General features: G+C 31.7%; 3 protein-coding genes and 1 non-coding gene across 10 annotated transcripts; all 4 read right to left on the bottom strand.

Annotated features, from left to right (window-relative positions):
- Positions 1-1441: 1441 nt before the first annotated feature.
- LOC123209192 (reticulon-4-interacting protein 1, mitochondrial) lies at positions 1442-5345 on the bottom strand. 2 transcript variants are annotated; one of them, XM_044627052.1, is made up of 7 exons: positions 4914-5341; positions 3846-4073; positions 3540-3613; positions 2833-2992; positions 2398-2517; positions 2185-2293; positions 1442-1985 (listed from the first exon to the last, which is right to left on the bottom strand). In XM_044627052.1, the coding sequence occupies exons 1-7, from the start codon at positions 5133-5135 to the stop codon at positions 1804-1806; spliced, it is 1095 nt and encodes a 364-aa protein (XP_044482987.1). In that variant the 5' UTR covers positions 5136-5341; the 3' UTR covers positions 1442-1803. The 2 variants fall into 2 exon arrangements, with proteins under 2 accessions (XP_044482987.1, XP_044482995.1); XM_044627060.1 differs by having other exon boundaries at positions 1910-1985; positions 2202-2293; positions 4914-5345.
- LOC123196163 lies at positions 4094-4195 on the bottom strand. Its single transcript, XR_006497622.1, has one exon. It is a non-coding gene; the product is annotated as a small nucleolar RNA snoR109 (small nucleolar RNA).
- A 1948-nt stretch (positions 5346-7293) lies between the features above and the next one.
- On the bottom strand, positions 7294-11582 carry LOC123210443 (protein SAWADEE HOMEODOMAIN HOMOLOG 2). Of its 5 annotated transcripts, none has more exons than XM_044628829.1 (10): positions 11301-11582; positions 10530-10849; positions 9871-9956; positions 9735-9780; positions 9478-9655; positions 9177-9240; positions 8946-8997; positions 8167-8310; positions 7927-8046; positions 7294-7745 (listed from the first exon to the last, which is right to left on the bottom strand). In XM_044628829.1, exons 3-10 carry the CDS (start codon positions 9945-9947, stop codon positions 7461-7463), a joined length of 966 nt encoding a protein of 321 aa, XP_044484764.1. In that variant the 5' UTR covers positions 9948-9956; positions 10530-10849; positions 11301-11582; the 3' UTR covers positions 7294-7460. The 5 variants fall into 5 exon arrangements, with proteins under 5 accessions (XP_044484764.1, XP_044484755.1, XP_044484738.1 ...); XM_044628820.1 differs by having other exon boundaries at positions 9871-9949; XM_044628803.1 differs by lacking the exon at positions 10530-10849.
- A 935-nt stretch (positions 11583-12517) lies between these two features.
- LOC123213029 (RNA exonuclease 4) lies at positions 12518-15843 on the bottom strand. Of its 2 annotated transcripts, none has more exons than XM_044632353.1 (9): positions 15683-15843; positions 15527-15605; positions 15341-15419; positions 14811-14892; positions 14019-14127; positions 13655-13743; positions 13509-13573; positions 13341-13422; positions 12518-13120 (listed from the first exon to the last, which is right to left on the bottom strand). In XM_044632353.1, the coding sequence occupies exons 1-9, from the start codon at positions 15770-15772 to the stop codon at positions 12950-12952; spliced, it is 846 nt and encodes a 281-aa protein (XP_044488288.1). In that variant the 5' UTR covers positions 15773-15843; the 3' UTR covers positions 12518-12949. The 2 variants fall into 2 exon arrangements, with proteins under 2 accessions (XP_044488288.1, XP_044488296.1); XM_044632361.1 differs by having other exon boundaries at positions 13341-13419.
- Between the last annotated feature and the right edge of the window lie 1875 nt (positions 15844-17718).

Genomic DNA, 17718 nt, shown 5'->3' with positions numbered 1-17718 from the left:
CTCTATCCGAGACTTGGCTTTGGCTTCAGACTGTATATTAAAAATAAAATAAACAAAAAAATTACAAATAAAATAATACATATCAAATTTTAATTTTTAATAAAATATTTAAATGATATATTATAAATAAAATAATATTTAATTATATAATAATATATAATTTAATACCATTTACTGTCAGACACGCGTTTGGAAACGAAACGGGTGTGAATTGTTAAAGGAACCAAATACCTCGTTGGCAGAAACCAGTGCCATCTGCTGTGTACTAACATTTCTATTTTCTCACGCATCGCATAGAAAATCGCATTAAAAGGGTGCGTGACTTAAAAAAATTAACCACTCGCCGTGTCATCAAGTAGCTTGTTTTAGACTAGATTGGGCTCGGGATTTAGATTCGAACTTACCAAGCTCGTTCACTTATATATTTGTGACCAAATTTCCATCGTTTATATTTTAAACAAGTTTATTTAAATTTGTTTAAATTAAAATCGTTTTAAATTTGAATAAACTCTCTTTAAATATAACTCCATTTTTAGATACAATTAAAAATGATATTATTTATTAAAGATCAAAATGAGTTATGTTTGATTTATGAATTGAGTATGGGTATAATTCAAATTTAGGTTCAAATTTATGCCAAATTTTATTTCTCAACTCACACTCAAATTTGTATGGATCATTTCAATCTTCTGCTTGGACCCTTTTAAATTAAACTAGTGTTGAGCCTGACAAACCCACTTCGAATCTTAATAACTGACATGGCAATAAAACGACTGGAAGAGTAAAAAGTAAGGGTGTGATTGGCGGTGAAGGCGGAGCCAGACTGCCAAAAAGGGGCCACACGCATGAGAAAAACCCTGAACTTCAAAGAACAAATGGAGTGGTCTATGTTCCTTGAAGGGGAGGGTTTTGACCAAAGCAGGAGACAAAAACAGTATTAAAAGCTGCTCAATTACGCTTTGAACAATGAGATTAAGGAATATTTTGGCACAAAGCCAACTGTGATAAGTAATGTTACAAAAGAAAAGTGGGTTTTGGGGCTTTTGATTAAGAACAAAATAATTTCATATGTTATCAATTAATAATTTACTGAGTTGGCAATAATTAAAAAACATAATGTAAATCAAAACCATTCAAATCCCTAATTTTTGTTTGGTAAGTACTAAGCATGTGCTGCGCTAATTCAATCAGATTATCATCTTGGACCGGGCCTAACCCACATTACCCATTCTGGCACATTTGGTCTTACAATATACAGTAGTTTCAAAGTTCAAACAAAAACTGATACATGCAATTAGTTATTTGTTTATTTCCAACCCAAGCACCAACTCGTGCACCTACTATAGAGTTTACCAGATGATGTGTCATTACATAATTAGATATTACTTTATTCATAATTCAAAATTACTCAATCACATTATAACATAATCACCAAAGTAGATACTCAAAACTGGGTGTAGATAGTTTTATTATTCTGTCCCACATCAAATTCATTCAAATGGTTCAACTATACATAAAAAAGAGATTATTCTAAAACCAATGTTTGTGCCATATAGGTAAGTTCTCAACCAAAGATCTTTCCTCTCACAGCCCTACCACCACTTGAGAGTAAACCCTTCTCAAACATCTACAATTTCTTTAATGGATTTTTATTGTTATCATTCTCAAAACTATCTTTGCTAATGAGTGTAGTAGACTGATCAAATATGTAGAAATTACCTTCTGACTACGAGTAAAAAAACCTTCAAAGAATTGATGGGTTCTATCACTGAGATTTGATCAGTATAAGCTTCCGGAAATTAGTCAGTCAAATTCGAGCACCACTTTACCAGGAATGAGCCTCTTGTCCTTAGCCTCATGAGCTTCTTTCACTTGTATTATAGGAAATGTTTTGTCCACAGGTATTTTCAACTTTCCAGCTTCGGACAGTCTGCGAATCTCATCTAGACCTTCTGCATCAGCACGCATATACGAGTACGAATATTCTGGAACATCAAAAATTAATAAACATGCATTGATTCAATTACCCAAAAGAGTAATAGTTTCATCTGTTGCAAGAGATGTGATAATGTGATAACTACATGGAGATAACATCATTTCTTATGTACTATAAGAAACATGCAATGTTTATCTTTTCAGTAAGTTACGAGGTCATAGAATCATGTTATACATTAAATACTATACCTATTCCATGAGAATACCAGTATTGAAGCCGTTTCTTCAATAAAATAGCTGTAGCAACAGGAAGCCCAACTGCTAGTCCATATGCATCTGCCAATGATGCCGCCTCACCCTAAAACAGAGAATAAAAACATTTAGCATTAAATGGAAGCATCTGAAAAATCCTTCTGCTGGAAAAGGAAAAATAATAATGGTAAACAAGATTTCTTTACATACATGAAGGGTCATATAATGTCCACCCCTCTTCAAAAAATTGATGCCTAATCTTTCTGTCTCTGGTCCACCAATAGTGTCCAATACAGCATCAAACTTTCCCTTTATTGCCAATTCAATGTCCTGCAAATTAAAAACATTTCTCATTGAGGAAAAACAAATTTTGAATCCCCTCTAGATAAAGAAATTGATAAATCCCTTAAAGAACACCTCCACCTCCACAACACCCCCAAACCACACCCCCCGCCCCCGTCCCCCGCCCCACCCAAAAAAAAAAAAAAAACCAAACAAAGCTCAAGGGTGAATAGGAGTTACTACAATGAACCTCAGTGTAACTTCATGGGGCCTTTTCGACAAAATTACCTTGCACACCAAATTTCAAACAGCTTTCAATGTAAATGCAGTAAATCATAAATAATTAAGTGATAACATCATTACCTCTGCAGTATAGTCAACAGCTTGTTCAGCACCAGCTGCCAGCACTCGATCTATGCTTTTGCTTCCACAAGTAGTGACAACTTGGCACCCAGCAGCTACTGAAAGTTGAATTGCAGAAAAACCTACTGCTCCTCCACCGCCTATAACTAATAACCTTTGCCTGGGGAGATGCAAAAAGAATTCAATAATAATAAAATAGATGAAATAAAAACCTTAAGCACATGAAGACCTTACAGGTGGGATATCATAAACTAAAAGACAAACAGATGATTATTAAGATCAGACACAAAGATGCAATGTCCCAAATCCATGATAAGGCTTGTATAAATTGCTATTAAACTTAAGTATGTACCATATATAGATCCTGAAAAGTTGCTTAACCAATTTTTATATGCAGCTCTGAAAGTTTAGGAAAACTACCACTGAGGCTCTCAGAGGTATTTAACAAAAACAAGGGAACAGACTGGAAGAGAACCATTAATCAAGAATGGTGTTAAGACAAGCAGGAAAGGTCAAAAGGAAGTTACAAAATGACAGATAAGCCAAAACAAAATTTAGACCATATCAATTAAAAACTTAAAACACTCAAAACAGAGACAACTATAGCTGTTAATACTGCTTCGCTACAGTAGTTACTAGTTAGAATATTACAGAACAAAAAAGACAGAATTTATTAGAAAATATTTATGTCAGCAAATTCAACATACCCCTCTGTTATCCTAGCAGTGCCTTTTAGAGCACGCCATGCAGTCAGCGCAGCAAAAGGAATTGCACTTGCTTCCTATAGGAGCATGAAACTATTTGAAGTCATGTTTTCTGATCAAAAGAAACTAAACAGGAAGCCAAACATAACATTTTAAGCCACTCAACAAACAACAAGAAATTATAAAAATTAAAAGTTAGAAATAGCAGAGATGAAAATACAGCCAATCCTAACATATGCAAAATCAGGATCACACATAACAATTTTTTCAGCTAAAATTTTCAAAAGAAAAAAATAAAGCAATTCTCACCACATGAGTAACTGATACAGGTTTTAGTGTGAGTTCATCCTCTGAAAGAACTGCATAGTCAGTATAAGTACCCCTCACAGCAGTTGGATGCAATGCACCAAAAACTTCCTGTCCTACACTCAGACACCGCACCGAAGATCCAGTTGCTGCTACTTCACCACTAACATCACGACCCAAAATGACAGGTAGAAGAGGTTCAAATAAGGAACGACCATAGCCTGATCGCATCTGAAAGCATACAAATCAGAGAATGTGAGAAGTTCAGTAAGCATATTTGTTGACAGGGATTTGAGTAAATCACTCGCAACAACTGGACAGTTAACTTCATAGGGTTGATCTAGCTACAGCCGCATTAGAAATTCAAGATAAAGGAAAATAATTAATTTTCACACCCTTCCCTTGTTTCATGCAGCCTCACAATGAAGATATCAAAACAACATTTTTGCAGAAAATTTAATGAGGTCAAGAATCATAGGATTCAACAACCAGTTGATATAAGACTTATTTGGAACCTTATCTAATTAATGGGGAGTTATTATAACTTTGCATGGTTTGTTACCTTTGATGATTGTTGATTTATAATTTTAAAAAAAAAAAACCAAAAAATATTGTAAAAGAAAACAGAACCGAAAATGAGAGTCTATTCACGGAAACCATCTCCTACACTTAAGTACTTTTAACACCATTAAAATAGCTTTCAAATTAGTTGAAAATTCTTTTGCATTAAGTTAGTAGTATCTAGCAGAAGTGAATTTAACATAAAAAAAGCACTTAATACTTTATGACAAGAAATGCACTAAAGCTATTATTTTAAAATCAATTCATTAATACTTTTCAGAAATAAAATTAGGCATTAACAAAAATTACTCAATCATATTAACAGAAGCCAAAATTCTTCATTTTGTACAGCACTGCTCAGAAATTCTACACAAAGAAGAAAAAAAAATCAAATATTTCATTCTACCACACTCTTTTGTCTCTTGACCTAATTAAATAGAAATAATAAACTATTTAAATTCATCCCCAATTCCTATATTTCCTCAGTACTTAAAAACGCAACTAACTCACTCTTGTATCAAGTGGATTGATAGAGACAGCTCTGGTTCTAACAAGAACCTCATTAGGCTTGAGATCGGGAACCTCCACATCGGGCCGGAGCTCCAGCACCTCCGGCCCACCGAATCGCGGCAGCACCACAGCCCTGCAGCGCGTCGCCATGTACCGTACAAACCTTAAGGAATTAACCAAACCATTGTTATAAAAAGCCCTGTGAGCTTTCACGACTTGCATTTCTGTACTTTTTATTTTGTTTTGGTTCGCTACTTCGCTTCAACTGAAGGGTTTAGAATATTGGGAGAAATTTATAAGCAAAGATTAACAACTGAGAAGCTTAATCGGAGAGGACGTGTCTGTGCTTTGTCCGCACAGAAGCGGTTTTGCCACGAGGCGCAGCCGTATAAATTCTTATTAATATTTTTCCTTTTGAAGTCTGATTGAATTGGATTTACTGGATTTGGATTGACATCAACTCAAGGCTCGATGGTAAGCCCCAACCATCCGGTTTGATTCGACCAAGTTAGATCGAATTCAAAAATTGATTTGATTTAAATTTATTATTTTGAATTTAAATTATGAGATTCAATTTATTTTAAAATTAAGATAAATTTGAGCAACAGAAAGTTTAGTTTAATTTAACTTATGAGTTTGATAAATGACTTGATTCGATTTAAATTTGACTCGTAACTCAATTTAAATTATGTTAAATAGTTATTAAATGATTTTGTTTTGTCAATAAGTCACAAATTCAAACAACAATTCGAGCCACATATCCGAAATATGAATTTGAACCATAAATTTGAGTCAAACTCAAACCAAACCATTTTTATTTGAACTAAACTCGAACCACCCTTAATATTGATTCAACGAATTCGAACTGAACTATTTTTTATTAGAGTCGAACTTGAGTCAAAAGATGTTCAGACTCAGTTCGATTCATATCCATCCTTACCCTATGAACAACAGTTTAAACACAAATTAGGTAGGGTCGTATTAATTAGATCTCGATTTGAATTTATAATAGTCAATTCAAGTTTGAAAATAATATCATTAGATTATTGATAGAGAAAAATATTATCACTAATAGTATAAATAGTAGAGTAATATTATATATACTCACTTTGAGTACATAAATAAATACATATTTATATACGTCATCACATAATTGGATATTACTTTATCTTTAATTAGAAATTACTCAATTATATAATAACACAAATATGTACCTATTTATATATTTAAAATGAATACGTATAATTTTATTGTAAATAGTAACACTTACAAAATAAACAACGTTACTAAAAGAGGATTTGAATCAAACTTATACTAAATTGTCGAGCTGAAGTTCTAATTTAAATTCAATTCAAATGGAATCAAACAATGAGCGAAGTTGAAACTGACTCATAAGAGTGTGCATAATTTGATTCAAATTGTAAACTCAAACTAAACTTCTAAAAAATTATAGTATAACTTAGTTTATAAAACAGTTTTGTTTTTGTTGATAAATTTTTTACAACAGTGTATGATTTAGGTTGTGGTTTGAGTAATTTTTAAATTGAAATAAACCGTAAAATATATATTTTAAAATATATATATATAATCACGTTTGATAAAAATTTTTAATAAATAATTAAGTATATGACTTTTTTTTCATATTTATTTATTATTTTATTTACATGTTTATTATATATATATATATTTCATAATTATTTCACAAATTTATTTTATGTTCTCCAAAACTATATTTTAATTACTATTTATTAAATACAATATATTTAAAAGTAAATAATTTTTAATAAATTAAATTCATAATCTAAACCATATTAAGATCGTATTTAAAAATTTTCAAACTTTCACTTTTTAATTTAGTTTGAAAATTTTTATAAACCCCACCAATCCAAACTGCGCACGTCTATATCGACTCACAAGGATTAGACCTCGAGCTTTTATAAAACTCTCCCAAAAGACCCAAATGCACTGCAAGATGTACACAAGCAGAGAAGGATTTGCAGTAAAATATATTTCCAGTTAAAAAGGCTGACTTCTTATCCCAATCTTCTCGTTTTCTTGATCCATTCAACAACAGAGAACAATGTCCGTGAAAAAACTTCCAGTCTCATTCATCATCACAATTAAGTGTTGATCAGGTTCTTCACATCGAAATTTCCATTCCTATACCCTTTCGGGCACTCACAGGGGCACACAAGGATGACATTTTCAGTCGTCTACGTTCCAAGTCGCAAGTTTAATATTCCAAATTGCACAAATCGCATAACCTTAATACCGCCTTACCGAACAGGCAAACCCCACAACCAAAAATACCCCTTTGTCATGTGTTGAGAAGAAGTGGTGTAAGTTGAGCAAAAGGTTACCCTAACAAGAATATTACTCATCTAAGAATGGAAATCCTTTGTAATCATTAAAGAAGAGAAAATGACACAACGGTCAAATAAGCCTACAACTTTTTCTTACATTTTTCCACCATAACAGCAAGGAGCAGCAGTTGTAACGGTGGCACTAACAGCACTAGATGGAAAAAAAAAACAGGGTTGCTGATATTTATACCCTGCTACCTCCAGTACTTTTGGGTTCCATAATTGTACATTGGGTGGCCACAGAAGTATTAGAAAAAGACACAGAAGTGGCTGCTGGGGCTACATTTGCATTGGCCTGCTTCTGCATCATTTCGGCCGAGGAACTTACAACCTTAGGATCATTGGCTGTGGAAAGATCAATACTACTTTTCTGCTGGTCTGTAGATCCTGAGTCATTCATAGCATGAAGTTGTTGCAACCTATAATCAGTTTCAGGCCGACGGCAAATTTTTCTGAGAGGCACAATTTCCTGATAATGACATTAAAAAAAATCTGGTACTGTTAGAAGGCTAAATGTTTTCCTCTATTTCCCTGCCTGTGACAGGCCACAAAAATAATACAACTTAATACAGTTAATGCCAACAAAAATATTATGAAACACATACTGTCTTAAGATACAAGGGAAAAAAAGAGAGAGAAGCAATTTAAACCTCAGATTGATCATGATCATAGCGCACCAAAAACCTACATCGACAGCCTCTCACATCATGCCTTCGTCGTTGTGCATCAAGTACATGGGCATCAAAATATAGAGCCTGATCTTTTCCTTCCTGAAAATCATAAGAGCATTTGCTAAAGAAGTTAACAAGCTGACCTAATTTATATGTAACTTCTCTAAGAAATGGAGAACAAATACTCTTGTAATTGCTTTCACAAGTACAATTTTCAACCTGAAAACAGAGAATGAGATCTCCAGGAAGAACAGCAACACATTCAGATGCTTCACATGGGAGAGATCGTTGCCTGACATGCTTTTTTATGTTAACCCACTCATCCTCCTCTGGTCCAAAACCTGCAAACCTAACCTGCACCTCCTGAAATGACCGATTTCAACATAACGTCAGAAAAGCAGAAGGCCAAATCTGATATTTGAAACCACTTTTATGACCATGTCAGGATTAGAAGTTGCAAAAAGTCCTCCAAATTCCAATTTTTATAGATTCAGAGCAGCATTTGAGGAATGACTTTAGTTAAAAAAAAGGAGTCTAGCTCAAGACTTCATGTTCATATCAATTTATTTTTGGAAATCTCAGCAAGGATTATTTGATGGTTCACTCTATGCCTTAGAAATAGCAGAAATGAATCAAGAGTATATGCATAATTATTATTTAGTGTCTACCAATCTTTCTCACATAAAAAAAGATCCCTAATTGAGATGATAAATTTTGGAACAATTCCAAGTCATGCAAACTACAATCACGTAACAAAATTTTATTTAAAAGAAAAGAAAATTATCATAACAATTAAATGTAAAAAAAAGGGGGGAAAAAGCATCTAATCACGATTTCAATAACTAAACTGAAAATGTTAATAGATTAATAGACGAATAAGGAAAAAGAAAAAACAATAATTAAAATAAGGAAGAGTCTTTGTAAAATAGGTATAAATAGCTCCATTATATAAATTGTACTGTGCTCACAAATGAAGGGATGCAAGCTCAAAGATTTACCGGTTCACTTGCCTCTAAATTTCTATGGGCTAGAAAGGTTGCAACGTCGTACCTGAGTCCAGAAGCAGAGTGATTAGACTGATTACAGGGGACAAGTTCCTCAAAATGTTTGATAACTATCAAATTGGAAAAGAGAATACACAAAAAGCAAGTAACATCATTCCCACCCAGAATGACAATATAGATTATTTTTCTTGTTCTTTCAACAAGAGGTAGGCAGGATAGACTTACCATGCACCATCCCTTGAAGATTTAGCTTCAAATTCCATAAAAGTATTTTCTGATGCAGCTATCCCTGCAGTAGAGACAGGCCAAAGTTGAAGAAAAAAGATATAAAATTGCATTAGCAATGGGAAGGAACACATAAGCAACTTTAGTGTAGGGCACAAGGCTCAATTAGAAATGAACACCAGGCACACCATACTTAAACAGCAAATAAGTTCAAAGGCAAAGAGCTTATAATACATAAACCTTAGAAAAAAATAAAGGCAAGAAGTGATCCAAAACATAAATGATAGAACAGACACTCTACCTGAAGGAGCAGGCATGGAAGCAGGCACAGGAGCAGGAATTGGAGCAGCTACGGGTTGAGGAACGTTTCTCACTGGAATAGGATCCTCGCGCAGCATAGCTGTTACATTTAACTTTCCAGGAGCTTTAACTGTTTTTGCCCTTATTGCATACCGCCTGTTTTGGAACCAATTCCAAACCTATAATAAACCACCCACATTAAGAACTGTTTCTAAATTGCTCCTTGCTGTTCTTAACTGTAATAAAAAATAGTCTTACCTGCTTCATTTGCACTATGATCTTTCCCTTCCTTTCTGGGGACTCACTACAATACAAATTTTAACAATGTCAATTCCAAATTGAAAAAGGGAACAACTAAACAGTATGTTAAACTCTGAACAGAAATAAGGCACACCTGAACTTCTCTGAAAGAGCTACAAGAATTTCCCGAGATGGCATTGTATTGTGGTGTTCTTGCAAAATACCTTCCATCTCTGTGACCTTATAAAAAGACAATCATACAGCTTATCATTGGGTTTAATAAGCATATCAAAAGCTTTAAAGGCAACAAAAATGGTTTCCATTTTATCTGTCCCAAAAGATAGTTCTCTAATTGATCTATGCTAAAACAATAAAAGCTCGGATCAAATATCGAACACACAAATTCTGCAACTTAATCAAAGAAAAGTTTCATCATCATGAGTTTGTTTTGCACACTAGCAGCCACAGGTGACCCACTGATAAGCACAATCAATTAATGTTTCAGAGGCAATGCACACCTAAATAGACTTCTAAAGATTCCGAATCATACATTGAATGAATTGGTTATTATTCATAAATGAAATAGAAACCCTAAATGTCTCTCAAAGCATGGAAATCCACATTAGATAATGAATTCACAACCAAGGGCATATGCAACCAAGGAAGAAGTCATGAAGACAAAAAGGATTAAGCCATTAATGTCTAGAATCTTAAGAATCATCTATAGGTAATATCAGAAGAGGAAAGGAATTAAAAGTTAAACAGAACCAAAAAAAACGATTCAGTTTACAAACAAGGAGGATCCTTTCTAACCTGACATGTTAGACACAACAAGAAACTAAGAAAGGAAACAACAATGGTGCGAAATCCTTCATTTAAATTTTTGTTCCTGGCAACTGCTTTCCAAAGTCAATACCAAATTTTTGCTCCTAGCAACTGCTTTCAAAAGTCAATACGAACTTTCAAAAAAGCTAATATCATCTAAGCGTTTCCAGCTTCAATTTAAGATTTAATTTCGCAAGAAACAAATCAACAGAAAACGAGTATTCTCAGTTATCCTTTTCTCATTTTCATCTTCAACTTTATCTACATGACTTCAGAAGTGGGAAATACAGCACAAAAACAGCTTGAACCTAGAAATCAAGATTAAATAACAAAAAGAACAGCATTAAACAACGATCAAATCCACAAAATAAAAAAAACCAATCAATCTGAGGCATCATCTAAGCTATTTGACTGAATAAAATGCAATTTCAAAACAAACCACACAAAACAATATCAAAATCCAGAAAATCAATAATATAAGATCCAAAATCTCACTAACACGTGTAATTCTTTCAACTATAAATCATAAATTCACATTTTCTCTCTTTTCCACGAGCAAAAATTACATATTCATGCATCACATATAGACCATAAAAAATTAAAATAAAAAGCCAGAAACAGAAACGGATAAAACAAAATATAATAGACCTAATTAACATTCTGAACTCTGAATTCAAATTTCAAAGCAGTCACACACATTCAAGGGATTAAAATACAAACAAAAAATTATGGAGGGAAATTTGAAGAAGAAGAAAATACCTCAGTCTGAGTGAAGCGGAAGGCGGGACCTCCACTACTGGGGGGTCGACCCATGTGTAAAGATGGAAAATTAAGGATAACCAGAATAAATAAAAATAAAAATAAGTATCAAATTAATGAAGCAAGTTTATGCTTGAGTTCCTAGAACGAAAGAAAGCCAAGTGGGTGTGGGTGGGGCTTTGAATTTTCTCTTAGAAAAGACGAATTAAACAGACTCAAACTCTCAGGTTAGGTGATCCGGGAAAAGGATACCCTGCTACCTGGTTTGTTAATTTTCAAATAATACGCCTTTCAAGTTTTTTTATTTTATTTTATTTTAATGCCAGATTTTGTGGATTTAAAACCTATTTTCTTATTTATTTTTTCCTTTTTTACTCTTGTATTATAAATCTAAAAAAATTGGGTAAGAAAAGTGGATAATATTCCACCTTAAAAAGGAAACAAATTATTAGTTTTTGACTTTTAAAAGAAAAATATTCTTTAGAATCCTCTTTTAAAGATACCCCGTTTATATTTTCATAAAAATTTATCTATAATCTTTTACCAAAAGATCATTCTATTTTGTCCACTTCTGAGTAAGGCAATATTTCATAATTATGTGCTAATTTTGTTTTAAATAAATATACAATTTTTTATTTATAATTTAGATATATAAATAATATATTATTATATAATTAAATATTATTTTATTTTTAATTTAAAATTATTAAATTATATAATAATATATTATTTATATATTTAAATTATATATATAGAAATATATATTAACAATTTTATTTAATCTTAAATAATAATTTTCACCTATAAAAACATATCCCTTGTATCCATATTTCCCTTATCTCTAACCCTTTCTGTCACGTCAATAAGTTTGGAGACAAAATTATTTAAAAATTGTTTTTATAATTAAATAATTTGTTTGAATTACATGATTGGAACAGATAAAAAAATAAGATTTAATTTGATTAATATTAACATTTTTTATTTATTATTAAAATTAAAATTTATTATAAATTTAATGATAAATTATATAAAATTATTTTAATATTATTTTTAAATAATTAATTAATCTAAACACTGATTAAACCGGATTGCCTTCTCCACAGGGTTGACATTTAATCCAATTTCGAAAACATTGCAATTAACATGATTAGTCAATAAATCTCAATAATAATAACAGATAAAAAATGAAAATATATGTATAGCATCAAAATACAAACTTATTGAAAAAAATCATTAGATTATAAACTAGATGAACTTGTTCATTGATTGCAGAGGGGTAGAAGAAGATGGTAAACAACTATATTTCTTTATCATATAGTAAACACTTGAATCCATTATGGATCCTCCAATCTCTGGAAATTTTGCTAATTTCTGATACAAAAGCTTAAAAAGAACAAAGGAGAATTATCTTCTTTGCGGTAACAGTGCCTCCAAAAGAATGGAAAAAATAAAGCACAGCTCAATCCATTACCAATATGGTGAGAACCCTCTTCTTTGCTGCATGGCATGCATAGCCCAGTTCCTTCTGAATATAAATTATATGATTACCATGTGGCCCAAGGAAACTACCAGTTTGTAGATCTCGTCTTTCGTTTGACTGGTTGACAGCAACTTTTCTACATTCAATGCATAGCTTGGCAAAGGTACAACTAGGATGCAGTTGCAGCATGGTCAAAATTTAGAGCTTCTTTCTTCTTTGGCTTCCTTTTAGGCTTGCGTTTCATCTGCTTCTGTTGATGCCTTATTTGATCTTTAGCACTTTTCTCCCATTGTTTTCTGTTTTTCAGATAAAGCATCATCGCAGCACGAGCATCTTCCACCTGAAAACAATATAGAACGGTTTAGAATAGATGACTACCTCAATTTAAATTACAGATTTTAAAAAAAGATAATATACAAGTTTCTAGGGGAAAGAGAATCAATGTTGCATAAAGAGTACTCAACCAAAATATACTGATGTTGCTTTTGCGGTTGTAATTTTATAAAACAAGAGTGTGAATTCAAAATGAACCTTAAAAATGTGATAAATTTAGAACTCACAGAACAGTGCTCCCCATTTTGGATTTCAACACCAAGAAACTCAGATGCAAGGTGCTGGAGAGATTTTCTGCGGCCTTCCCTGCTTCACCGGCCACAAAAACTGTTAGAACACATCACAAAATAAGAATAACAAATTGGTCCCAATGTAGCCAGCAAGGAAATCAGTACTTTAGGAAGGGTAAATATTCTGAGGTATCCCGCAAGTTCTCCTTGGGATGAGTTAGTAGTAATGCCTGTCGAAAAGAAAACTCACATAAAAAATCCTGATTTCAACTTCACAAAACAACGAAATTAAAAAACTGGATAAGTAGAACCTTAAAATCATTGTGCAAAGCATGGCCAACAAGGATCCTTCCTTCAATCAACTCTGCCACTTTCTTTTGAACAACCCGAAAATCCTTTGCTGAGGTACAAAAAAGCATACACACAATGTTCAATATAATGTTCTCAACACAGGCTCCTACCATCTAATTGCTACTAGACTTTCCATTTTAAGAAATATCTTTGAGAAAAATAAGTCATCAACAACGGGAGACCGGCACATAACAAAGTATACCTCAGATAAATCACTAGTTAGCAAACTGCAAGTGGCCAACTAAATACATAATACTCTTAAGGGTACACATCAAAGAGAGAGAGAGAGAGAGAGAGAGAGCCAAAGCAAAGTTAATAGTTTACCTTTCCTCAAATCTCTAGGTCGAATACCACTAATTTTTGTACGAAAATCAACAACACGTTCAACTGGACGGACAAACTCATCATACAAGACATTTCCCCACTTATTTACCTGCCATTAATTAAAATATGTGAATAAACAGTGTCTTGCAATAAACAAATATTAGTAATTTCAGATTTGAAAATAGAAACTTTGAATTTTTCAAGCAGAGATCTAATTCTATTACAGATTAACTATCAGTCTTTATATGATCTTGAACACAAATTTTATCAACTACATTATAGTGGTGAAAAGGGAAAGCTCCACTTCAATTGAAAATGAAATTTGAAGAAGAACAATGACAGACATTTGCTATTCCCTAAACTCAGAATAGCACATGGTAAATCACAGAAATGGGAAAAATGCAATATATTGATAGATACATCATCATTTAACTCATTGATTGCCAACTAAGCACCACACCTTGAATAAAAGTGCTTGCCAAAGGCCTTCTATATGAGAAGAACATATGTCTAGCATGCCAACATTTGGGGAAAACCATCGATCAAAGTCAAACAAAAATTAAGAAACAGCATGATCTAATATCTTTCTGAGCAAATGGTAGGCGCTCTCCACCAAACAGGGATCAAAATATATGTTTGTTGGATATTCTTAAAGAAATAATTGTCATATGTGAAAATATATCGATCCATAGTAAATCAGGTATGAGATTATAAGTCACAAAACTGATATCATAAATAGATGATACCAATGCAAATGGTTAAGAAATGTCAAGAAAGGAATTAATAAAATACCAATGTAACTCTTCCAAGAGCACTTTTATTTCCCTGACTGATACCAACCATTTCACAATCCATAGCCACCACATCTGTTAAACTGTCAAAATTTGTTGATTAGCTAAGCTTCATTACACTCAAAAGCAAGGAAAGTATAATATACAACATCATGTCATTCAAGCTCAAAATGCTCTTATAAAAACCTTTAACACCCAAAAAAACTTTCTCCTCAACACCCAAATGTCAAAAGTCACAAACTCAAACTTGCCAAAGCCTTGGTTTCACCTACATTCCATGTTCCAGTCTCCATTGACTAACCCTAATTTGCTTTTATCATCATAAACCATAATTCAAAGCCTGCTTAACCAAAAAGACCACTAATTGGGGCAGTCTGTATCACATCATCCATGAAACTATACCACACATTCAATATATTTTTTTTCATCTAACTAAGCGACAGCAACAATATAAAGATTCGCAATGTTTTTTAAAATAAATGCAAAGATGGACAACGTGACTTGATAAGCGAGTTCCACTCAAACTAGTACCTGAAATCATCATTAGTTGGAGTCAGAGGATGGAGTTTAAAATCATCAGACTCTGTCTCCGGTCTCTCTTTCCGTTTACCTGCACATTAATAAAAATAAATAAATAAAAATCCTTACTAGCGAACACCGAAGCCAATGCATACAATTTAAAAAACGGTGACGTTCAAGCAGCGGCAGTCGTGTTACCTAAGATGGAGTTTTTGGTTTCTGGTTCTGGTTCGTTTGTGCGTTCTGAAGACTTGTTAAAGCCATTGGTTTTCAGCTTCTGCAAAACCAAATAAGTAAATTAATATAAAAGTAAAGAGAGATTGAAAATGAAGTTGGATGAAGAAAGAGAATTACTAGTTGAAGTTGAGCCCAGTTGGGGTTGAGTTGTGAGTGGGTTTTAGGGTTTTTCTTCCTTTTCTTGTTATGTTCCGCCTCCATCTTCATTGTTTCTTCTCCCTCAGTGACGCTGCGGGGACTTATGTCGGGGGGAGAAAAAACCTCAGCACTCAACGACGTCGTTTGGATATATTTGATGGGTTGTAACTTGTAAGTAACGTATTTATCTTAAACATGAGCCAACCAACAAGAAAAAAAAAGTACATAAAGGATGAAATTTCAATAAAATAAAGAAATGACATGAAGCACGAAATTTCAATAAAATAATTTATTTAAGAGGTAATAACACCTAGAATTTCTTAAATACCCTTTTCTTTTTAATAAGTAGATCAAATTTTATTTTTTGTCATTTTAATTGATTAAATTATATAATTTTTCCATTAAAAGGAACAAAATTTTTTATTTTTGTATCATGGGTTGTGTCTTAATGTAGATATTTGCAACTCATAAAATCTAAATTTATTTTTTATTTTATATATATAAAACCATAAAACACATCCACAATAAATAAAAAATACTAAAATAATAAAATCCAATAAAAATAAATTTGTTACTTTTTTTAGTAGTGATTTTTTAACTCGAATGTGTGGAATTTCCTTATTATTTAGGTTCAACAACAAATGGTAAAAAAAGAAAATTTCTAGGAATTTAAATAAAACATCATTATTATTAAAATAATTTAAATAAATAAAATACACTTAAAAAAGTAAAGGTATCAATAAATATCATTATAATTAAAAGAATTACAAATAAATAAAATACATAGATAAATTTTAAAAAAGACATAATGAACATTTTGAGATTAGACATTTATATTACAAAATACAAATCCAACGAGAAAATAAAAGAGTTCGATTCTTTCAATAAGAAAAAACAAGCTTTGGTCCTTTCATTAGAAAAAATCTAGAAAACAGATAATTGTTTGGTATATTCATATGATGTTATCTTATTTATTAATCTCATTGGGTATGGCCTAGTATTTCAGATCCTTAGGTTTAATTGATAAAACCCTTGATATTTCAAACAATCAAACTATATACACATTTTTTAAATATAAATTGGATACATAAATAATATATCATTGTGTAATTGATTGATTTTGAATTAAAAATAAAGTAACGAGCATTACTATACATACTCATTTAAGATACATAAAAATATATATACTTATATATGTCATCACATAATTGACTATTATTTTATCTTTAATTCAAAATCACTCAATCACATGATGACACATATAAACGTATACACATTTGTATACTCAAAGTAGGTACACATAGTTTTTATTGTAAAGTAACACGTAATCATATGATAATACATTATACATTATTTATATACCCAATTATATACTTATAAATTTATGCATATAACATTACTCTATTTCATTTTTTATAAATATGTGGCAAGTTTTTTTTATAATAAAACCCACTAGTTTGGTATTTCTCAGTGAGCACCTACTAATTTTTCGAATTAGCACTGTAACCCCATATTTATTTAATTTTTTTTCAAAGTGAGCAACCGTTAAATAATAAATATGATCCTAACTTTCTGTGTTTATAGGCTTTTAAATTATTTTGTTTAAGTTTGATAAAAATGAAGTTTCCACTAATCACCTAAATTCAATCAATTCAACATTCTAACGTTTTCAATGAGGTTCAGAGGTTAATAAAATATTTTTTAAGGTTAAATTAATAAAATTATTGATAAAGTTGAAGGTTGAATCTTGATAATCAAAAAAAAAAAAAAAAAAAACACAATTTCGAGTATTCAAATGATATGTCATCATAAGATTGAATGATTTTAAATTAAACATAAAATAATACTTTATTATATAATAATATATAATTTATATATAATTAAATATTTAAAAAACGATATATATAACATTACCTTTTTTTTTTTTTGCCATAATAAAAACAAAATAGAATGAAAATAACATAGTCTTAGATGTTAAAATTAGTAATACTTTATAGAGAATGTATTGGATGGAG

This window comes from Mangifera indica, chromosome 1 (genome assembly GCF_011075055.1).
Source record: "Mangifera indica cultivar Alphonso chromosome 1, CATAS_Mindica_2.1, whole genome shotgun sequence".
NCBI lineage: Eukaryota > Viridiplantae > Streptophyta > Magnoliopsida > Sapindales > Anacardiaceae > Mangifera > Mangifera indica.
The sequence above is the reverse complement of the archived record's forward strand: the minus strand, read 5'-3'. Positions and strand labels throughout refer to the sequence as shown.